Genomic DNA, 25,449 nt, shown 5'->3' with positions numbered 1-25,449 from the left:
AATACTGTTAAAAATCACAAACACGAAGAAATTCTCAGAAAAATGGAGTATTTTCCTCCCTGTAAATATAATTTTCCAACATCTTTTAATAGAGAAATAAAGAATAATACTTACGACTACCAAGTGAATGTATATTTGGAATTATTTCTTCTATAGGTTCATTTGTCAAATCTAGGTACCTTTTTACAAGATGACGAAACACTACAAACAAGAAATATTTATTTCATTGATAATCCGGAAAAATTCATACAAATTTTAAAAGATACTAAACTTGATCAATACCTTCAGAGACATTATAGTCTTCCTTTACGGAAATTCTAAAAAAATCTAATTTTAAACGTCTAGCCAAAAGTTCAGCTTCATCTCTATAAATATTCAAAAAACATGGTTTAAAAAATATGCAGTCATTTTTTTAAATGAAAAAATATGCTCAGTTATGAATTAAATTTAAAATATTATTGATATTTTACCTAGAGAAAAATACTTACTTAGCTACTGTAGCATGATCTATAAGATCAATTTTATTTTGAACTAAAACAGTAGGGATTTCCCCACACTCATTTTCAACCTATTAGGGAAAACAAGAATTTTAAAATGTGCACACACATTTATCACACAATTGTCAAATATATTAAACAAAACAAAAGTTTATATAATAATTTTTTTAAAAAATCCATATCCTTATTTATTCATTAATTGATTTATTTATTTATTCTTTCAAAAAAAAATTGAATTTTGATGTCTTGAATTCAAATTATGTTTTTCGCAATTACGAGTGTGTGTGTAGGCGTATGTGTTTGTGTGCAGGCATGAGTGTGCATGTATGTGTGTGTGTGTGTATGTATGCGAGTGTAGGATATGGACACAACCTGAAGACAGTTTTTGCTAAAGAAGCAGCATCAGGAGGGGCCGGTGGTGCTGCAGAGCAAGGCGGGGGATAAATAAAATCATAGCAATTTAAAACAGTCAAATGAGAACAATAAGCAATGTGATTGCTCAAAAAAAAAAAAAAAAAAAAAAAACATTTTAAATAACTAAATGGAAAACATTTCATTAAAAATATATGAATTATCAGCATCAGTTTGCTCTCTACATACAGCGAGGCAATAACTTCCCCCTGCCATTTAAAGGTAAATTTATTACCAAAAATCAAAAGTAAAATTTCAACACAAATTACAATATAAAATACATTGTTACATTGTTCTTTCCTTATATACTGTAATTTTCAAAATAAATTTCCAATTTGTTTGTTTTGAAAATGAGTAACTGTACTTTTCCTTGCAGTACTATGTATAATTTGTTACCTGCATCACAAAAATAGAGTGGAGGTGTGGAATTTAATCTCTGAATTTCTTGATGGTACTAATGATTTAAAACTTATCGTTATTTTAGTGAGATTTGTATGAAATTATCAAGGGTATTCATCTTTGCTCATTTCATTAATTTTATTTTATTTTACATTAAACCCTGTGATGTAGCAAAACCTCAAGAACGGGAAAACAGTGGACTTCCTGTTTTGAAGTTAATGACATGTAAAATACATATGTGACATAATTCATTATCAAGGTTCAGCAAACTACAAGAGACTAAAATAAAATACCATAGCAACTATCTCTTACAGAACAAGAATCCTTCAGAAGCTATGTTAAATTGGATTTTCCTATTAACACTGAGATTAAATATTAACTGAATTTTTCAGATGCCTAAAATTTTTCCTAGGCCCCAGGATTTGTATTTTTTGTAGCTATCTAATCCAGTGCTTCTCCAATGGTGTGCCTTGGTACACTGCTGTGCCAAGACAAGATCCTTGGTGTACCGCGGCAGTTTCAAAGTTGTAGAAAAGGAAGAACAGAAATGTATTTTACCTGCACAAGAGATCCGATATAATGTTGCAGGGGTGGTCGGTAAACATATCTCTGCGCTAGTAAATGAGACAACCTTAACTTTGGCAAGCATTTTAATGTGCAAAAAAGTTCGGTCTCCTTAATATCACTTCCTTCACTTGTCTCTGTTGCTACTTTCGGTATTTTTACATTTCAAAAACTGCTGCTTTTACGAAAAAATGCTATGATCTGATTATGTCTTCTGCCAAAAGCAGCAAAATAGAATAATCAGATACCATGTGACGAAGGAGGAGTCAAGTGCCTGCTCATGGAAACCGGACAACAAACTACAAATAGCTGGAAAACTTTCAGTTCGAGCTGATGAATCAACAGACATAAAAAGTGCACCATTCTTACTTATGAGGACTACTTTCAAAATAATTATATTTACTGCAAAGAACTTTCTGAGCTGGCAACTGGTGATGAATTATTTCGCGCTGCAGATAAATAAATAAAAAGCAACGGGATCCAGTGTTACAACTGAAAAAGTGCTTGCAGTGATGGAGGCAGTTATAATTATGGGAAATGTCAAAGAGTTAATATTAAATGGAGAAAATTTAAATCCGAGTGTTCAAGTCAGTTTTCTCCCATCCTGAACCTATCCTGGAAAAAAATATGCCAGATTAGCTGAAAGCAGCCGTAGTTGAAGCCGTAAAAATTCTCAGCATACAATCAACATCACTCAATTCTCATATTATCATAATTTTCTGAAGAGTGGGGGCATATTACCACTCCCTATTTCTTCATACAAGAGTTCGCTGGCTTTTGAGAAGCAAGGTCCAGCCAAGAGTTTTGGGGCTGGGCGAAGAGGAACTAATTTCTGATGTTTCACTACGAAACAAAATCTACTAATTTGTTACAGGACAAATAATCTGGTCAACAGGACAAATAGTCTGGTCTAAAACAAGCGTACATGGTTCATATTTTTGAGAACCTTGGCAAACTGAATCAAAGAATCCAGAGAAAAGGAAAGATTCTGTTTACATGTATGGATAAGCTAAATGAGTTCAAATCAAAAATTCAGCTGTGGAGAGAGGAATTAGGAGCCATTATTTTGAAATTCAGACAAAAAACCGAAATTTTGGCAGTGACCATTTTTGATTTTCCTAATTTTTTTATATCTCAAAGTAGGCCATAAGAAGTAAACATTCTGAAATTTTTAGCTTCCCAAAAAATTTTTTTTGCTCGTTAAAAATTCCCAAAGTTTGACGTTTTGCAGCGCTTTTTAGAAAAACTCTAAAAGTCGCATTTCAGTGCGCTTTAGCTCTTTACAGAAACACCACCCCACGGTTATGTTTATATTTATTGGTTGTACTGTATCTAGTGATGACGACTTCATAGTTATTTTAGTTGGGGGTTGTTGCTTTCTTCAGCTAAGGGGTCACAAAGTATGGATTTTATCCGTTTTCGCGCAAGTTGAACCTGCGTTATTTCCCCCAAAAAGCCACCCCCTGAAAAAAATGTAACATATACTGAAAGTTTATACTATGAAGAGAGTAAATGACACAAAATTTGTTTGAGGTTTAATTTTTTTTAGGAGAAAAATGCCCTGATATTTTTCAAATTATCAAAAATTGTGCTTTTTTGATCACAATTAACTCAAAACAGCATCACTAGGAAAAAAAAACCTTTTATATATTATGGTACCTGGCTATGTGTAAAACATCATGAAAAAGAAAGCAGCATGGGATCTCTTCTTGTTTTCCAGAAAATAATTTTTTTGTAGCTCATTTTATGCGTTTTCTCGTACGTAAAACGCGTGTCCAGTATGCAGATTAGATCTTCTAAAACTTTAAGGATGTAGTAAGAATGTATATATGTGTGTATAGAGAAAGAAAAAGACTAATAATACTTTATTTTTCTGATTTTTACAAATTGATGTTATTTTAATTGCAGGTAATTCAGAAAACGATAAATCGATATCATATATATATATATATATATATATATATATATATATATATATATATATATATATATATATTACATGTATATATTTATACATGCACATATATATATATATATATATATATATATATATATATATATATATATATATATATATATATATATATATAGATTTATCGTATCAATCCCAAAATAATTCTTTCTTATTTATGTCCGTAGCAATGGAAGAAATATCATGAACAATATCTGTTTCACTTTCCTCTAAATGCCTTTTTTCTATGTCATCTTCAAATACCTCTAAAAAGCTGTCGGTTCTTGATAAATCAGTATTATCCGCTTTGTTTTTCCTTTGTACATCGGTTAAAAGCAGCTTCAATTTGACTTTTTGTCAGACATTCGTTCGGTTGGAATATTTTTATGTCTTCAATCATCTCTATTCTCATTGCATGTTCTGCAACAAAAGAGAAAACAAAGAAGAAAACATTTTGGAAATGGGTGGGCTCTCCCAACTCGTAAAAGTACACAATTTTCATTGAAACAAATAGAATTTCTTTATGAAAAGTTCCTTTATGGTAAAAAACCGGCAGAAAACAGACGTCCGACCAAGTAGAACATGCAATGAGAACAGAGATGATTGAAGACATAAAAATATCCCAACCGAACGAATATCTGACAAAAAGCCAAATTCAAACTGTTTTTAGCTGATATACGAAGCAAGAAAAAGCGAATAATACTGATTTATCAAGAACTGACAGCCTTTTAGAGGTATTTGAAGATGACATAGAAAATAGACATTTAGAGGAAAGTGAAGCAGATATTGTTCATGATATTTATATATTTATATATATATATATGATATGGATTTATCGTTTTCTGAATTACCTGCAATTAAAATACCATCAATTTGTAAAAATCAGAAAAATAAAGTATTACTAGTCTTTTTCTTTCTCTATACACACATATATACATTCTTACTACATCCTTAAAGTTTTAGAAGATCTAATCTGCATACTGGACACATGTTTTACGTACGAGAAAACGCATAAAATGAGCTACAAAAAAAATTATTTTCTGGAAAACAAGAAGAGATCCCATGCTGCTTTCTTTCTCATGATGTTTTACACATAGCCAGGTACCATAATATATAAAAGGTTTTTTTCCTAGTGATGTTGTTTTGAGTTAACTGCGATCAAAAAAGCACAATTTTTGATAATTTGAAAAATATCAGGGTATTTTTCTCCTAAAAAAATTAAACCTCAAACAAATTTTGTGCCATTTACTCTCTTCATAGTATAAACTTTCAGTATATGTTACATTTTTTTTCGGGGGGTGGCTTTTTGGGGGAAATAACGCAGGTTCAACTTGCGCGAAAACGGATAAAATCCATACTTTGTGATCCCTTATCTGAAGAAAGCAACAACCCCCAACCAAAATACCTATGAAGTCATCATCACTAGATACAGTACAACCAATAAATATAAACATAACCGTGGGGTGGTGTTTCTGTAAAGAGCTAAAGCGCACTGAAACGCGACTTTTAGAATTTTTCTAAAAAGCGCTGCAAAACGTCAAACTTTGGGAATTTTTTACGAGCGAAAAAAATTTTTTGGAAGGCTAAAAATTTCAGAATGTTCACTTCTCATGACCTACTTTGACATATAAAAAAATTATAAAAATCAAAAATGGTCACTGCCACACCTTGTCTGAACTTCAAAATAATGGCTCTTAGAAAGTGGCTCACTGGGCATGTTCAAACGAACCAGCTACACATGTCCTGAAGAAAATCTATCGAATTTGGTGGCAGAACATTTGGCTATGATTCAGAACAAAGTTTAAGCACTACTTCTAGTTGACTGGCATAGAAGAATACGACTAGGTTCATGATAAGCACTAAAATAATCGTAATAAGCACTTAAATTCATGATGAACTTTAATTCCATTTTTTAAAGAAACTAATATAATTAAAAGATTTCAAATATTTAAAAGATTAAATATGGAAGCACTGGGTTTTACTTTTCCTTGATTTGACTAGTGAATGAGGAAAATATTTTTCATACTGACATATGAAATCTGGTTCAGTGTGCCACTAGGATCGAGCCAACTATCAAGTGTGCCGTAAAGTAAAAAAGGTTGAGAAGCATTGATCTAATCAACAATATAATCAAGTTGGAAAGAGTCTGAAGAAATTAAATGATGGTTAAGTTGAAAAAGTCAGTCTACTGTTGCCGACATACGTGGCATGATTTACCGCCTGCAGCAAGTTGGAGTACAGTATAAATTGATTTTACCTTTCTTTTCCATGATTCAATAGCTTTGAAAGAATCTCTATCTACAGTTGAGAAAACTAAAACACAAGCTTGAGCACCTAAAAATATATAAATAATATCATCAAGTTATTGAAATCTCACTGCAGCAAGATAAAAGAGGATAACAAAAAAATTGAACAATTGAACATGAAATTATAATTTATGATAAATAAAGTTTTGGTTCATATAATACTTTTTAAAAAACTTTTACTTGATCTTAGAAAATCAACTCATAAATATTCATCAATTAATAAACATATAACAATAATAAGTGAAACACAAAAGTCAGAAATTATGCTTCATCACATTACACTATGCAACAAAAATGTTTTTGTCTGCATCCTGGTTTTAATTAGTCAATTCTTACTCATTTTGGGCCAAGAAAAGAGAATATGTAAAGGATTTTGTTTTATTAAGCTCTTATTTTTAAGATACACAAAACCCACAGGAGAAACATGCATAGCAAATTACCCATTGACTTGAAAGTAAATTTAAAGAGAGAAAAAAAAAATCTTGTGCAATAAACATAATTAAATAGGTCCTGTTTTGTTAAATAGTGGTTACTTTTCAGAAAGCAGCGTTTTAGCCTCACAATAACTGACATAAGTATTTTCATTGATTACAGCAACAAATTACCATGACCAGGGGCAAATACAGACAAGCATTTTAGGGGGTTTATGCTGAAAAATATAAATTTTTGGGTAAGAAAAATTTCAGGAATAAGCCCCCTTGTAGAGCATAAACTCATCAATTAATTTCAGAAGCAATAAAATGAAATATTATTTGAAATGTTTAATTAAACAAATAATGAATACATTAAAAGCTTATTGTAAACACTTACTTTTTATTCATTAAGTATTTGAACACGATTTGTAATTTGTATGATATTCTACATCCATTCATTTTGAATACAATTATTAAATGATGATCACATACAAAAATGATGGATGGTCAATACTGTTGAGTTTAGTGGAGTGACCCCCTCTTGTTAACTTAGGTTCTTTTAGAATCAGTTAATTAGTTGGATGATCATTTTATATTGATCATTGTCCATAATTTATAGTGTAGAAAGACAAGACATGATTCCAATGTCCAAGTAGATATACTTTTATTAACAGCTCCCATGGCAAGCTCACAACACCACTATGTACAGTTACGGTTACAGTTCATGCATATGTTACCCCTCTGAACAAGAGATAACATTCAAAATTAAACAGTTAATAATTATAATAATAATAACTCAATTTAGTACAAAAATGTGCTGAAATACCTCTATAGTATGCTTTAGTTATGGCATCAAATTCTTCTTGACCAGCTGTATCCCAAATCATAAGTCTGACATCTTCACCATTGTAGCTAAAATAAATTACAACAAAACTTAGGTTCAATTTTCTTCTCCCTCCCCTTGCAGATCAAATACATCCTAATTATTCAGAATTGTTCAAAGAAAGACCATTAAATTTTGACGAAAGCAAACTTAAAAATTGTGAAACAAATTGAATAGATATCTGTTGAATATTCTAAGTCATATCAAACACTTTTTAACAGATAAGGTTCAAGCTCTCTAAAAAACTTTCTTTGAATGTTCTAGTACTACAACAAAAAATGTACATAACTTTATCAGGGGTCTGTACAGGATTTTTCGCAGGGTCCATTTTTGTGAAAAATCAAATAATTTTGCAAAAAAAAAAGTTGTAAAAACGAAATTTTACAATTTTTGATGGCGCAAACTGCATTATTGACACTTAAAGGTGAGCTAATGCTAACTTAAGTCCATTAAAATTGATCGAAATATAAATTGAAATGTTAGATATAAATAATGAAAGAAACCTTAATTTTAAGTCTACATATTGTAATTATAATATAACAAAATAAAGGGTGATTTCAGAATGCATTTGCTATTTTGAAGACTTTAGTTCGCGCTAATTGAAAATATCGGATAGATATCAAAATATCGTGTATTTTCGATATTTTTGAAAATATCGTGATATTTTCAAACCCTGCATTTTAGAGTCCTATGATAAAAATATTATTAATATCTGGGCACAGTTGAAGCAAAAAAATAAAATAATATAAAAAATAAACCATCAATTCAGCATTTTAATTTTTGATTCATAAAAAAAAAAATGGAATTCCGCTTTAAAACTTGAAAAAATCACTGTTACAAAAATAAAGAGACTTCATTTATTTGCATTCTAATAAAGCGAAGTTAGCTTGAAAAAAGAATAAAATATGGTTCTCATATAAGATCTAAAAAGATCGCGTTTTTCAAAATGTCCGCATCTAGAGAAAAACGAGCTGATGTGTGCATCATATGACTTCCTTTTACTCCAATTTAATGTCATTTCCTCATTACTGACATTTTTAATGTGATTCAATAGTTTACTCTCTAAACATCACCAACAGTGGCCAAACTGAAACAGATTTTTAAAAAATCGCCAAATTTGTTGCCAAGTTGGCGACAAAACTTAGCGACCAAAAGACTGACGATATATCGCCAAGTGCCCGCCAAATTATAACACCACTTGAGTTTACATTGAAATTAACAATGATTTCCTTCGACCCAAAAGGGGCAAAAGACACTTTTAGAAACACCTGAATGCAACCAAAAGGGAAAGTGCACAACTAGACCGCACAAGGAGTCTTCGTACCAAATTTCAACTTTCTAGGACTTACCGTTCTGGAGTTATGTGACATACATATGCAAATACGCACATCTGCACGCACATACATACGTACATATAAACGTCACGAGAAAATTCGTTGTACTTAACCTGGGAATCATCATTATGGATATTTCGGGTGTCTATACCTTCCTAGGCACTTATCCACGTGTGGTCGAGTTGAAAAAAAACTCAATATTCATCCGGGGATGAGTAAAATGAAAATTAAGGTCGATTTTTGAGCGAAATTTTTTTTGCAAATACAATACTTCCTTTTTTGTAAAAGGAAGTCTTGTATTTGCGAAACCGTTTTTACTACCTTTTTTGTAAAAAGAAGTAAAAACGGTAAATAAACGAGTTTAGTTAAAATTAATTATCCTTTTTAGCATCGAAAAATCAAACCCATATAGTTTTCTCACAAAATAACAGTTAAGCATTGCACTGCCAGTCGCTAAGTGGCGATAAGTTTGAAGTTGGTAAGGTAACCTGAAGCGATCATTTTCTCCCCACCCCTACTATCCTTCGCAGTTCTAAGTTCATTTTGCTGTATATTATTGCCTATTCAGAGAAGGTTGACCCTTTTTCAGAGACGTTTACAACAACATCACTGCATAAAACAAACAAGCAAAATTATAAACCAAATTGACTTCCAGCTGTTAATTTCTTTCAAAGAAATCAACAAAAAGCATTATATTTATTTGGCAGTAGTAGTTATTTATCGCTAGCAGAAGCATCACAAAGTGCCTTTTTTTTTTTTTTTTTTGCAAAATTAGCAGATTTTGTATAATTTGTAATTTAACTTTAAAAAAGGTTCCAAACATTATCAGTTTTACACACAGAAATATGCTGCGCTATTTTGATTTAAGATTTGCTTTTCAATAAACAATTTGTGAAAGATCCATTTTTGTTTATAGAATTTTGTTAAGGGTCCGTTTTGGTTGATCCAGATTTTATGAAAGGTATGTCTGAGTTGATCGGATTTTTGTGAAGGGTCCGTTAACGGACCCAAATTTCCTCTGGTCATACCCTTGTTTATAGTTAATTTGACTACCAAACGTTTTGTATTACTGTAGAGAATAACAAAAGAAAAAATAAATACAAACAAGGAAGAATGTTCATCTTAGTTTATAAACTGGAAAAAATATGACTTGATATTTCTGCAACAAGGGTTTCAAATATATATTTACAAAAGACACAAAATGTATCGATTTTACTCTGAAAGGGCAAATGGCACATATAAAAATTGTAAAAGTAAACTACAGATTTCTGTGCATTTCCAACAATATGAGGCTTAGCATTCTATTAATTAAACATCATGAATTAAAATAAAATTAAAAGATGCTAAAAACAAATTCCACACACATTTACAAAATCAAGAGGTTTCTTTAAAAACATGTATGAATGCAACTCACTCAATTTGTCTTTCTAAAAAGTCTACTCCAATAGTTTTCTTGTAAGCATTAGTAAAAATTCCTTTGCAGTATCGCTGAATCATGCTGGACTTTCCAACAGCTCCATTTCCCACCACAACAACCTGGTAATGAATGGGAAAATGACAACTAATTACAATTAAATGATGTGTGACTTCATATTTTCACAGGTAATTCTATTTTCATTGATATTATTTTTTTATTATTAGTCTAAGTTAAAGCAAAACATATCACAAGCCAGGTTACACTAAGAGAAGAATCAAGATTAGGCACTTTATCATCAGAGCAGCGGTTCCCAAACTTTTTAGGCCATGGAACCCTTAGTAATTTTCTTTCACTTAAAGGAACCCCCATTTTGATTGATGATTAAAAGAAGAAATGGTAACGATCTAGAAGTCAAATGATACAGATGAAAAATGATCACCATTTGATTACTTCCTTCTGCATAAAAGAAACTATTGATTATGTGAGAATTTTTGTATTTTGACAAATTAACACGTTTTAAGGTGCGCTGAACCTAACTTAACCATTTAAGAGTTAGTTCAGTTCACCAAAAACGTCGACAAAATATTTATCAGTCGGATGAAGAACATCGAAAAGAGTTGAAAATATTGATGCCTTTTGCTCCTGTGGAAAAACCCTCATTTCATCTGGAAATTCATAGAATATTTTTAAAAAATAGTTATTTGTGCTGCGTACCTACGTCTTCATAAAGCTTGCTAAAGTCTTGACTGGAGAAAATGAGATTTGGAAAAAAGAACGACTTCTGTGTTTCATCAAGAACTTTCCTCAAGTCAAATGGTATTACTTGATCATGCTGGTATGATACTGTACAACAATGCAAAACACAGTGATGGCTACTACTTTCAGAGCGACATTTTAGATTCTTGATATTGATTATTTCATTTTTTGACACTAGTGGAAAATAAATTTATGAAACGGTTGACTCACGGCAAAACCCTTCATATACTTCGGCAAAACACACTTTGGGAAATGCTGCATAAGAGGTACAGTGGACTCTCTATTCTGAGCACTCATGGGACCAAACAAAAGTGTTCAGGTTATGGAGGTGTTCATGAAAGAGGGAGACTGGATAATGAATGTATATCTATTCTGTTGCATTAATGGACTATGTTCAGTACTTCGCCTAGTGAGCTATACCAGTTACTGAGATAATGGTGCTGAATTTTGGATTGGTGGCTATTGCAATGCCTAATTCAACTCAGTAGGACCTAAACTCTTGCATTTACTACTTTCTTTTTTAATATAAAAGTTTTACATAACATTCAACAATAAAATATTACAATGCAGCTATCAGTACAATATCTGGAAGGGAAGCAGAGAGTAATTTTAATCTGCTTTTTAATCGTGCATTCACATGAAAAGACTGTATTATCATCCAATTGTTTAAGTGAATAGCTTTCTCGGTGATTCTCAGCAGGGCTGTCCCAAGGGGGGAGGGCAACTGCTTAGGGTGCCACGAAATGAGGAGGGCCGTAAGGCGCCATGTTTCGACGGAACACAATAACATTCACATGAAATGAGGAGCAATGCAAGGCACCTCTCTCATCTTATGAAATGCCCCGATTTTATAAAATTAGGGATGCCATGCGGCGTCCCTTCATTTTGTGTATCATAGATACACAGTCATAGACACATAAAATAGAGAATCATTGTAATGAATCTCTATTTTTTCCTAGGGCATGAAAATATTCCTCTCTCGAAGTCTCCAAAACATTAGTTTCCTTTGTATCATTGAAGCAGAAACAATATCTGAGAATATAACTTTAAAATCAAAGAAAAGGCACTTTTCCTTTGTCTAGTTCTCACCAAATTTGCTTGAATTCTGCCCCTGCGTGAAGTGACATAAACTGAAAAAAGTTTTAAGGGGGCACATTGAAAAAACAAAAAGACAATTTGATCGGATAGGAAAAAAGGCCAAAAGGTGTTCAGTCAAAAATTTTAAACTTCTACTTTTAAAAACGCAATTTCAGCCTTAAAAACACTATTATAAGCCAGATTAAATGACGTTAAGATAAGAGAGTGAGCTCAGAGACTCTTTCCGATCAATTATTCAGTTAAACACAGTGAAGCACCGTTTATACGTTTTTGAAGGGACTGTATGAAAAAAAGCGTATAAATGAAAAAAACGTATAAAAGGTATGCGTTAATACGTATCAAACTGTAGGGACCAAATTAAAAAATGTATAATTGATAAAAACGTATAAAAGAGAAACGTATAAATGGTGCTTCACTAATTTGAAATCAATTCCAAGTTATTGAAATTAAAGTTTCAAAAATGTAACTTTAGACAAACTTTGAAGATTTTATGAAGAGGATCTAGCATTTATTTCCAAGGGAAATTGTTCAAAATTATGGTTTAAAAAAATTTAAGCAATGTTTTGCATTCAGGGGCCGTCAGCTCTTCAGACGGCCCTGATTCTCAGCCGCATATTGCTTGCAATAATCGTACTTTAAAGGTCTTGAATACTACTTCATACAATGGTTGGTTTCTTGAAATACGCAGTTCAGTGGCAGAAACTTCAGGCTTATATTGCTCAGCTGAATGAATTTATGTAATGCAGCAATATATACAAAAAAAAAGATTCCTACTTCCTCTCTTCATCTTCTATTTAATGCTTTTCAATCATTGTGATATAACTGTGAAGGTATTTCAGGTTTTTCAATTTGGTTCATAGGAACTCCCAATTACTGATTGTGAACAGATTCGGAAGGGGAAGGTGGGGTACGTTGGACCGTTGGATTTTAATACTATTAATGTATTTTATTTTATTTTATGACCAACAAATAGCACTTATGGTCCTACAAATCCTATAATGAAAACACATGGTACAGTTATATTGAACAAATTTCATTAAAGCAAGTGTTATTTCAGTAGTTCTGAGTAATTATTGGAAAGCTGTAACTTTATTTTTCTTTTTTTTAATGATTTTTCATCAAGATTGCAAAAAACAAATTGAACTCCTTTTTTAAAGTAAGTTCTTTTAGTTCACAATAATAGGCAATTTTTAAATTTTTTGTCAAAAAGAAAAGAATTATGGCATCACTTTTTCAGACCAAGAAAAAGGGGTAGGTTGGTCACTCCTTGTTGGGCATGCTGGACCGAACCAAACTACCCCACATATAATTTAAAAACTTTTTTTTCTCATAAATCTCAATAGTTATAACAATATTCTATGCGTTTGTATATTATACATTCATTTAATTGATGTTACACATATTTAGAAATAATAATAATAACTTAGAGCAAAAAAAGCAAAGAATTATTTAACAAAAATTATACTAAGTTAATTTTACCAAAAGATTCATTTCATATCTGCACTTTTTTACAATTTATATTTTCAAATATATTTCTAAATTTTTTTAGACAATTGTTTTCTAATAGTAAAATATGCAATACATGTATGCATGCTATAATGAAGTTCCTGTATTAAACAAAATTTTTTTGCTAAACAAGCATTCTACATAGAAACAAAATAAAACGAATAATAAATTTAAGGAATAAAAAAGTATACTTTTACTTAAGATTATCTAATTTTATTTTTTATATTTGATTTTAAAACACAAAGGTATGCAAACTTAAAGCTGTCAATTTTATTGTACTTTTTCGTTGAAATACAGTCAATTTGCGATAACTCGAAGACCAATAACTTGAATCTATTACTATAACTTGAAGTTTTTATGAAGTCCCGATCCCTTTGTCTTTAGTTCCATGCTAATTATTTTCTATATATCGAAGTTAACTTTAAATGTCAAGATTCACGGTCGCCACTCGCCACGTGACGACCTAGTTTGAAAAAGTTGCAACCTAAAAGAACGTCCTCAGTTGTCATTTTCCCTCCTGTAGTTCCAAAGAAAAAAAAACCTTTTGATGAACAGGAATTATGCACCAACTCAAGATGGTGGTAGAAAATAAATCGCTTTGGAAGCATACGCTTGAGAATAAACACTGAAGGGTGTGGGGTCAACGAAGATCGTTTTTTTGATCAGAACGGCAATACTTTTCAATTACGTATGAAACATAGACGCCATAAGATAAATAAATACCTTTGTGCTGAATAGTAAAGTCAGACCAAACAACTTAAGTAGAAGCACAAATTTGTAATTTACAGCAGACACGTGTTTCGGCGTTACAGGGAACGCCTTTTTCAATGCAAAAAATAATGAGCTTATGGATGAAAAGACATCTTCGTCTTCACAGATGGAAGTAGGCAAGATACTTAAGTGCTAAAGTTTCCAAGAACAAAGCAGAGTTTGATTTTTGCTTGAATGCAAACTAATGAAAATAATGCAAAATGTGCTATAAAGCATTTTATTAATTTATTTATTGATTATTTAAAATAGTTTTCTTGAGAAATGAAAAATTTTGAATTTAAACTTTCATCTTAGCCTTATTACATTGGACGATAATGTGCTAAAAGCTATAACAATCCAATTAAATTGATGTTTAATGGGGATTTTTTTTTTAATGCTACAAATTCAAAAACCAAAATCTTAATTTTTAGCACAGTCGCCAGATTTGGTCACTTCCAAGATGGAAGTGGACAAGATTCTTTTAAGTGCCTAAGTTTTCAAAAATAGAATTGGATATCTATTGCAATACAATGCAAACTGTTGAAAATTTTGCAAAATGTGCCATACCTCCCTCCTCCCCCAGATAATTATTTTCTTGAAAAACGCAAAATTTTTTCCTTCAAATTTTATCTTTAGAATATTATTTTATCTGTATTGCTTCAATGTTAATGTGCTAAAAACTGACTCTCATTCAAATTATAATTTTTTGGGTTTTTTGATTATTTATAATTACTTTTTTGCAACAAATTCAAAAATCTATCTATAATTTTTTGTGTAGTAGCTATGTTTGGTCATTCGCAAAACAAAAGTAGACAAGACTATTAATTGCCCAGCCAAAAACAGAATTGGATGCTTATCTCAATGCAAACTACTGAAAATTACATAAAAATTGCCAGAAATCATGATCTTTTTTAAAAAATTAGTTATTTTTTAGAAAAGTGAAATTTTATCCGCAAAATTGTATTTGATCCTTGCTGTTTCAGAGGCTTTGCGCTGAACTAAAACTATTTCAACTAAAATGCAGTTTCCTGCCGTTTTCTCATTGATTTGTTTATCTATTTATTTAAAAAATAATAATAATAAACCAAAATGTATATTTATAGCTTTTAAAACATACTCTGTAAAGTTCTACATATCTGTTTTTGTTTTTTATATGAAAGTAGTAAAAATCCCCCCTCCCTATTTGTACTTCAAAACTCGGTGACAGTTGGTGGTCACTAAGTTTTTTGGTTCTAGTGGCCACTGGCCACTTAGAAATTTTCTAGATCTTGACCTTTAGTTAACTTCCTTCAACTCAAAGTTTTTTCAAAGATGACTCGAAATTTATTTCGAAAGAATGAAGAAAAAAAGGAAGAAAGAAACAAGTGGCTAGGAGAGAAAAGTTCATTCACTTTTACTTGCCATTCCTGCACATTAGACCTCTAAAGCAAGATCACCTGTTGAGTCAATGTGCGATAAAAGAGTTACATGTACGGAAACGAGAATAGCTTGTTGTTGTACTGTACTGTTTACACTTAGACATGTTGCTGGACTACAAATCTGCTTTTAAGCTGTCACGTTGTCAACTCAACTAATTGTACCATTATTCAAAGGCTGATCTAAGTTATGATGTGTTTCCTTTCATTCTTCAGTTCAATCATTTGCTGATGAGTTCTCGAGAAAGAGACAGAAGAGGAAGATTTGTTTTTACTATTAAAGATGTCTAAGTGAAAGCTAAAAACCTCAGATTTAGAAAGTGAACTAAATCTTATTTGTGGCATTGAAAGGAATCCAACATCAAAAGAAAGATTCTTCAAAAGCGGTACGAATCCATGAATCTGAAATTGAAACAAATGAAGATGTGCACCTTTCCTGAAGTAGAACCAGTTCTATTCAAGTGGTTCCAGCAGTATTGAAATTACGATCATGAAATTCCCATAAGTGGGTTTTTACTGTGTGAGAAAGCAATGAATTTAGCTATATTACTGAACATAAAAAATTTCCACGCCAGTGCTGGATAACTGGAGAAGTGCAAGATCAGACACAACTTCGTCTTCAGAACTCTTCACGAAGAAACTACATACAGTGAAACCTGTGTATAACAATACTGTCCACAACAATTGTGCAAAATTTTAGCACAAATAATCAAACTGTCTATAACGATAACCTGTCTATAACAATATTTTTTTTTAGGTCTCTACAGTATCATTGTAGATAGGTTTTACTGTATTGTGCAAAAAAACTTTAAGTTCTGTAATTTTGTCTGTTATATGTATATATTAATAAAAATATTTGATGGTTTTTAATATTAAAATGTCAAAAACTGAAACTAGCGGCAAGTCGAACTTCCGATAAGTCGAAGTTTTTCGTCAGTCCCTTTAGATTTGAGTTATCGATAAAATTGATTGTATATGATATTAGTATATCAGGATTCTTTTCTTTTTGGAGTTGTTTCATGCAATGCAATGAAGAGAGAAAGAGCTTTTTTTCCCCGTAGCAAATATTGATGTAACTTTGCATAAAAGTAACATATGACTTATCCTTCAGAAATCCAGTCCAAGGGAGGGGGGGTATGAAAACTTTTAAAAGATTACCTTCATGACCTAAAATGATGGCTCAATTGCTTATGAGAATTCACTAATAACAACATTAGAAGAATTAACAACTAAAGCGTTATAATTAAAAGTGCTGAACAATTTTACTCTATAATAGGGGTGCGACATCGATGTCGGTGTTTTAGAAACATCAACGGTTTTGTTAAAATATCGATGTTTTACTTTCAATGTTTTGATTTCAATGTTTTTTTTTATGTTGATGTTCTTGCATTTTAATGGAAAATTTTCATAAAATTTGCTCCAATTTTCTCGCTAGGTAATTAAGTTTACTTATGGAGTTGCCAAAAAAAAAAAAAAAATCATTTTTTGCATCCCTTTTATAACATCACTTTTTCTGTGTAGAGGATGATTTTTGAGAAGATCACTATAAGACAGTCGAAGGTTAACTATAGAGGAAGAGGTCAAAGCTATTGGAAGAACCTGATACTGGTAGTCTGGTGCCAGAACTTGCAGTCTATTTCAAGGCTCCAGTTCTTAAACTAAAGTAAAATCCTATACGTTACTACGGTGAATACTATAACTTTAAAAATTCAGAGCTGGTAAAAGTTGCTTTAAAGTATTTGATGGTGATGGCAACTTTTGTTTCAACGAAAAGAGATGTTTCTCTGACTGGTGGGATAGTCTGCGAAAAGAGAAATGCGCTTCTGGGGGACAAAGTAAACAAACATTTTTTTCTCCAAACTGTCAACATCAATATTCAAGGTTAATTATTGATTTCCCCCAACAAGTCATGCTTCTACTACTTACAATTTGTGTTTAATTATTAACTAACAGTACAACACATATTTCTTGCTCTTAAAAATAATTGTTAGAATTAATTTTGTATTTTAAATATAATTAGCACAACTTTTTCTCATCATTCCACTGACAATAAGTTCTATGATACATTTTTTCTTAGATTCTTTTTTGATGTAAATTTACTTTCATTCAGTTTGAAATTATTTCCTCATTACTATAACTAGTTTGTATTAATTGGTGCTCGTCTTATTATTAATTTATATCCCACTATAATATCAAGATGTTGCCAAATTATTCTTATTAAATTGTATTCATTATTTGAGTTTCATTATTTTCTATATATTCGTCGGGTATGTATTCTTTTGTATTGCTTAGATTAGAGTAGTATATTCAAAAATGTATGTTATACATTGATAAAAAGATCAATGTTTCAAAACATCCATCATTTTCTATGGATGTATCAATACCATCGATGTTTCAATCTATAACATCGATGTTTTGCCAGCGATGTCCCACCTTTATTCTATAAGAAACATAATTCTAGAAGTTTTTTTTTTTTTAAATAAATAAAAATCAAGGGTCTGTTTAAAAGAACTTTAGGTCCACAAACAGTCCCTTAACAAATTAATATTTTATCATAAAAACCAGTCCTTCATAAAAATATTTCATCATAAAGTTACTGTTTCTAGGCTTTGCTAATTTTTGTTGCATTTTAAAAATTACATTTCTTTCAAAAACAAATCTTGATATTTTAAAGCTCAAATAAACTGTATTATTTCTAAATATACAAGTGATATAAATATATGCTGTTATTAAGAGTGTATAGAATATTTTTTTTTTTAAATCCTTTCACGCTGCAAGTTTTTAAATCTATTCACGCAGTATATTTCAACATAAATGTTAAAATGTGATGCATAAATTCATTAGATGTTAATCTTTTTGAATTCACAGGATTCTATTTTCAAATTAATAAAAATAGGAACCTGGTTTGAAGAACCTGATTCATCACAAAACTAGAGCAGATTTTTCAATCTCATAAAAAACAAAACATTATCTGAAAAGTCTGGATAGATTTCTAAAAATAAAATAAAATTACACAAACATAAAAGTTGCAAAATTCAAAATTTTCTTAACACCATAAAATAAATACCTTGATTGCAATTTCGAAATCTTCTTCCCTCATGACAATGTATAAAGCATATCATAGTTGTGTAGTACAAGAAATTAAAATAATCATTGCTTAAAACTTTGGAACCTGAGAAAAAAATAAACGAAACATGACTATTACATAACATAAGGAATGTAACAAAAAGACAGGGTAAATTTCAAAAAAAATACATTTATATAAAAACACTGATGGAAATAATTATGTGTAGGTACTAGTGTAACAGCACCAGTCACAGAAATGCTTAAGACATAGCTCTCAGGTTAACTCAATTTCCTGGGTCTTTTAATGAATTTAGACTTTTTAAACTGTTTTTCTCTCATGCAACAACATCTTATCTAACGTTTGGCTGCTTCTGGATCCTTTGATTAGTTATTTCTGCTTTTATTTGCTCTACTTTTACAAAAAGGTCCAATCCCCAGTAATCGACATCGAAAAATCTGATAACAGGCAACAGGGATGAGGAAAGGAAGAGTAATGGACAGAATTCCTCTTATCTCTTCAATATGTGCAAAATTTCTTTTTTTTTTGGAACTAAGCCTTATTAAATGACCTAGTCAGGTGGGGTGAAACGGGGCGGATTTTGTCTATTTTTTAAAATGATGCCATTTGCAAACCCATAAACTTTTTTTTGTACTTTTTAAAAAATTTCTTCTTTACATTTGATTCTTCCCCTTTAATTTATGCTGCTTCTCATTGAAATTTGTTGTCATTGATAATCTGAGAATTGCAATTAAAGTATCTGACCCATTCCACCCCATGGTGGGGTGAAATGGGTTTTAATGGGGTGAAATGGGTTATAGCAATAGAAACATACAATAACTAAGAAATTATTACCAAAACACGTACAATAGCTGAAAGAAATTGTTTCCCATGAACCATTTATTTATTTTAACTTATTCAACACCAAAATATTTTGAACTAAAACCCAAAAATATAATGTCCACAACAATCGAATTCTGCTCGTTCAATGTCTTCAGAATTTGACATCTAGAAACAATGTCGGTATCTTCCTACTCAGAAAAGATGTAATATTTGCATGAGTTGGCTTTTTATAGAAAATTTACGCTGTTGTAATCCTGGTCATTGACTTCTGTCAAGTGATCAACAAATTCTTTTGATGATTTCTTGCCCTTGTATTAGACAAGAGCCCACTTCCCAGGTGTTGGTTCTTGCATGAGTAACTCGGACATTTCTTCATCCAAGAGTTGGGTTTCATTCAGTTGCTGCTTCTTAGAAGATGTCCTGGCACTTGCTTTCATGAGCAATTCTGGCTTCCTCTTACACAAATGGCATGCCGACCTTTTTTCAAAATTCCTGACGCGCTCTATGCCAATAGTGCCACAATTGCATTTTTCAGAAGATGAAAACCTTAGCAATAGTGATTGTATCTTTCTATCAAATGGGAAACCACACTTTGTAGAGCTGAAGCAATACATCTTTCTTCTTCTTCACTTAGCATTGTACGTCCACCCGAACCATTTTGACTTTGTGTGTCGGAGACCAATCTCCTTGGTGTTTCTCTTGGCATATTATATTTCCTTGCAGCTGCAGGAATTGCTAAACCACCTTCAATTAGTGCAGCCTCTTAATCAGAGTCTGAATATTTCTTTTCCCTTTTTCTTACATATACCCCAGGCATTTTCATTGAATAAATAAAAAATTTGAATTAGGAAAGAGTAGGTTGGTAATAGGTTGTAAATATGGATGGCAAGTTTAGCTTTTGAATTCTACACATTAATAATACATACTTTATTTTTGTTACATTTAAAAATCTTCTAAATTTCTGTTTAAGACCAATTTATGGATTTTAAAAGTCAATTTACTCTCATTATGAATTAAAATTCTCTAAGCCTAACTATGCCCCATTTCACCCCACCACATGAAAATGGCAACAAAAGAAGAAAGAATTGATACTTTTCCTACCTTTTTTTGCAAATTGTAGATGAAAGTCTGTTCTAACTGATAACACATGAGGATTTCAAGAGAAAAAAAATGTATAGGAAGATTTTACAAAGTTTGTCAGGCTTCCTAAAAATTCACATGTGACTTGAGAAAACAAATTTTAGTGTAGCGCTCCCAGCAATTTACACAGAAACTTTTTAAAAATCAGAGTTGTAGCCAAAAAGCCTCTCATAACTTGTGTAAAGTTTGAGAAAAATTCAGCCCGACCAAAAATTTTTATTAATAAAAATATACAGCATGACCCATTTCACCCCACCTGACCCTATATATTGAGATTAAAAACAGGCTACCCATGGCTAATAGGTGCTTCTATGGCCTTAAAAACCAATTAAATTCAAATTACATTAGGGCAATTCCATGGAGTCAGACGTAAAAAATGAAGAAAAATTTCTCAGTTTTAATTCCATTTACCAAATATAAACTATTCCAAAATGATCAAATTTATTTACAAGATACTTACTACATCCCACTGAATAAAAAATCATGTTAGTTTTTCAAAATAGATCCCTAAAGTATAAATTAAAAAAATTTAAAGAGTTGGTGTCGGACGTAAACACACAAATCATAAAATTGATGGTTCACTTAAAAATTATTAAAAGTCTGTGAATTGGCTAACATTTTAATTTTTAAAACAGCATAATTCTAAAGTACACTTATGATTGAAGCATATTTCACAGTTTTCAAATGATATTATAAGGAATAAAATTATTTAAATAATATTTTTAGCTTGGTGTCGGACGTAAATTTTCGGTGTCGGACGTAAATTGTTCATATTGGATGTAAACTATTGCTCTTAAATGTAAATACATAACAATGATTACAGTTATAAATATGTAAATTATAGGTTACATATAATGAAACAAAATTTACTAAGTAAATTCAAAAGTAGGGTTGATTGGGGAAGTGGGAGACTGGGGTAAGTGGGTCACTGCCAAAAACTAAAATATCCAGATGGTTTTTATACTATTTTACATTATGTCATGGTTCATCATAGTGATTAGTTTTGCATGTATTTGGGTTACGTGGAATTTTTTTTCTAAGTCAGAGAACTTAGTGAAAAAAAAAATCTGAAAAATATTTTTTGGCGAGTTTAAGAAGCATTTTTCAAAGAAGTGTTTCCCGGTTAGCATTTATTTTTTTATGATCATTAAACATTAATGTACAGTTTAACTCAAAGTGCATACTGCAATCAGAATTTTTGAGTAAAATATTATTAAAAACTGTTTTAGAGGAGGAGCCCCACTTACCCCGTAAACTTTCGCTATAAGACGTCCCCACACTATGAGGTAAGTGGTTCCCCCACTAATAGTGAGGATTTGAAAATCAAAAGCAACTTTGATGAAATATTTGTATTAGTGAAATACAAGACAACTATGATGACTTAGTAGGAATTGATAGTCCAGCTACAAAAGCTGGTGATCAGTTATTTGAAACTTACCTGAAAGAAAACTATCAAGAGTTATATGGGTTGAATGTTGATAATGGTTCTTCCTTAGCCAACTTTACATAGACGCAGTCATTTAGTGTTTCCAGTTTCTTTTTCCACTTATAGTTTTCGCAAATTTGCTAAAATTGATCTTAATCAACTGGATTATGTTCATTCAACACACCTTTTCTCAAAAGCGGTCCTACTTACCCCTATCAACCCTAAATGTATATACAATAAATTCGCTAAATTGTTTTTCATGCATGTTTCACTTTAACTTTGAAATTGAAGGCAAAAAAAGGAGAAACACAGATGAAAACATATGTTGTTTAAAGGAATGTAATAGTGTCGGACGTAAAAAAAAATTTACGTCCGACACCTAAATTTTTGTAAACAATATTCACTTGTTACAAAATGAAAATAGGTTACATCAAAGAGATTGTAATTCTTACTTTGTACCCAAAAATACACGTATGTAGCTTTAAAGTTATTGGCTCAGTATAATTAACTGTGCATTTTGGTGTCAGACATAAAACACTTAATGTACTCCAGAGGAATTCTTTTACAAATTAAAATGAATTATATTTTGACATTTTTGCAACATCACCAGCAACACATTGTATCTTTAAATGGTTATTCATCTCAATTCATAATATTAGTATGTATTTTTTGGAAAAAACAATTTCTTCGAGAGTCACCAAATATGGTTTGAAAATACTCAAGATGTTGACCTTAGTTTAACCTTCTGTAACTTATTTATAACTGAAATGATCAAATTTTAAACAGGCATTTCAAAATATACAACTCTTTACCTTTAAAATGACGCCTCATTTGTTTAGAAATTTTAATTTTGAAAATTTGATCATCTGGTTGACCTTATCATGGAATTGCCCATTAGCATTAAAACTAAAATAAGTCTATATAAAATATTGATAAGACCTGTTATCCTGTATGGGAGTGAATGTTTGGCTCTCAACAGGGCAGAAGAGCTTTTATTGATTTTTGAGAGAAAAATTTAAATAAAGATTTTTGGATCAGTAAAACAAGATAACTGCTGGAGAAGTGCTTATAACCATGAAATTTACAAAAAGTATGGTGAACCTAACATCTTAAAGGTTATAAAGGCATCTCCCATTAGGTGGCTGGGCCACCATATTTTGACATGTAGATGCATTCCCCACAAAAAGAGTCACCTTCTCCAACATTGACGGAAAACGCCGAAGAGGGAGACCCCATGTCAGATGGCAGGATGGGGTAGAAAAGGACTTAAGGCTGCTCTTCAGTGGGGAAGAAAAACGATCTCGCTTGAAAATGGGCTTTTTCTTTAAACGAAAGCAATGTTCATCAGTGAAGTGGTTGACACTTCAACAACCAATAGAACGAGCGGTGGCCGATGAAAGTGTGGATCATGTGACCTGTCACATTTTGCAGGGGGACAGACCGGATGCTCCCCTGCTGTGCAGAGTAGTCGAAGGAGGTAATAGCTGACGGCGAAATGAAACCGCAGCTTTTTACAGACCCTTCCAAGGAAATTCTAGTTCTTTCCCTCTTGAGTCTTGACTACATAGGTAAAAGAAAAATTACTCAGTGTAAAAGGCGCGGCATTTTGCAATCCCGCTTGTGATATTAATTTATTTGCATTCGCACTAAAATTAATTTTTGAAACGAAGATTTTTTTCCCCATTAATACGGTTCCTGATCTCATCTAGGAAAAATTAACGAATGAATGAATATTTGCAATAAATAAATTTATAAATTTGTTTTATTTTTAGAAAAATGTTCGTTATTGAAAATTGATAATATCAAAAAAGGAAAGAAAAAAAAAGATAGCCTACATGACCACACTGAATTTTAACGAAATGAACTCCAAATTCTAACAAAAAAATATTCTTTAAAAATGGATGATCCTACTTAATAAATCTGAAAAATCGAGTGCCGAATAAAAGTGGGGACTAACTAGTTATCGGTTGGCGAAATTCTTTCACTTCCTCTGCCTGTTTGCCACTCTCCCCAACCCCATCCGAGTTAGCAGAAAACATTCTTAAAAATGAAACTAGATCCTCTTTGCATAGTTAATACTTGATTGTACAATAAACATTAATGCCACTAATTACTTACATTAACCTTTATTTGAACTGATAATATTTATATTTTAGTGCTAAATTAAATACTACTTTGTTGGTTAGTTACCTGTTTTACAAATGTAGTGGCGACTAGAAAAAAATGTGGCTACTATAAATGCCTTTTCTCACCACTGGTGACCAGAAAATTCCCCTAATCTTTATCTTTGAATCCTTTTCTTTTTGAAAAAATATTTATTTATTTATCTAAGTACTATATGCAGATGAGAAGGCTACGATAGCATTTCTCAAGGGGTTGTTACGGTGAAAGTTCTTTCAAATTGAGCATAACAACGGCAAAGTCGCGGACGGCTACGGATAAGGATTTCCTGAATTTGAAAAATTAAAGATTTTTCTCTGATCTTTGTATACAAGGGTGCTCACCCTGCTCCAAGCTCAAAGGCAAAAATTACTCCTTCCCCCACTCTCAATGTTTGTAAACTATCTTGCGTTGAAATTTTGCAATAAAACTAAACCTAGCACTTTTAGAGTCTCAGATTCCCAGTTACTAAATTCGGCAAAATACATGAGGTATTACATGCATTATATGACCAAAAGTATTGGGACACTTTCAAAAATTCACAATTTTACGGATTTCTCAAAAAATAAAAGACCAATTGCTCTCTGCTCTGTAATTTTTTTCTCATGAAAAGTATACTCCAGACGTCAAATCCAATAACAATTAAGTCTGATATTCATTTAGGGGACCAGCAACAAATAATCTGTTCTTATCATGAATCACTCTATAACGATGGCAGGAAAGTGTTGCCAGTTTGCTAACAATTCCTTACCATTCGTCGCCTATCCTAGAATTATAGAAATTCGGCTCATTAGATTGCTGATAACTTTTTAAAATTTAAAGAAATTGCGGTGGAATTTTTTTCATGGATTGTAGGATGTATCTGAGCTTTGAATTATGAACGTTATAAATTGCTATCTTTCGTGTCTGCGCAGTGAAAAATTAATAGCTTTAACTGTTCATATTTCAACAAATTTTCAATATTTTAACTTCAAATTTTATTATTATGTTTCTCTAAAATGCTGTCAAATATTTTAAAAGTTTAGTAACGTTTGACGAAATACTCTGCGTAATATAAGGCGAAAACCTTCAAAAAAATTTTGCATTTTTGAAAGAAATGCTTATATTTCCATGGGT

At 31.4% G+C, this 25,449-nt stretch overlaps 1 protein-coding gene across 1 annotated transcript in view; it reads right to left on the bottom strand.

Moving 5' to 3' along the window:
* The window catches only part of LOC129220365 (ras-related protein Rab-23-like), a 46,271-nt gene that overhangs the window by 1,208 nt on the left and 19,614 nt on the right, over positions 1–25,449 (bottom strand). The window contains exons 2-8 of the mRNA XM_054854773.1: positions 18,768–18,872; positions 10,173–10,294; positions 7,368–7,453; positions 6,080–6,156; positions 489–568; positions 283–365; positions 115–201 (exon numbers count right to left, since the gene is read on the bottom strand). Of these exons, the coding sequence (XP_054710748.1) occupies positions 115–201; positions 283–365; positions 489–568; positions 6,080–6,156; positions 7,368–7,453; positions 10,173–10,294; positions 18,768–18,800 (568 nt within the window). The 5' untranslated portion in view covers positions 18,801–18,872. The remainder of the gene's footprint in view (positions 1–114; positions 202–282; positions 366–488; positions 569–6,079; positions 6,157–7,367; positions 7,454–10,172; positions 10,295–18,767; positions 18,873–25,449) is intronic.

Source organism: Uloborus diversus, chromosome 4 (assembly GCF_026930045.1).
Source record: "Uloborus diversus isolate 005 chromosome 4, Udiv.v.3.1, whole genome shotgun sequence".
NCBI classification, from domain to species: Eukaryota; Metazoa; Arthropoda; class Arachnida; order Araneae; family Uloboridae; genus Uloborus; species Uloborus diversus.
The sequence above is the reverse complement of the archived record's forward strand: the minus strand, read 5'-3'. Positions and strand labels throughout refer to the sequence as shown.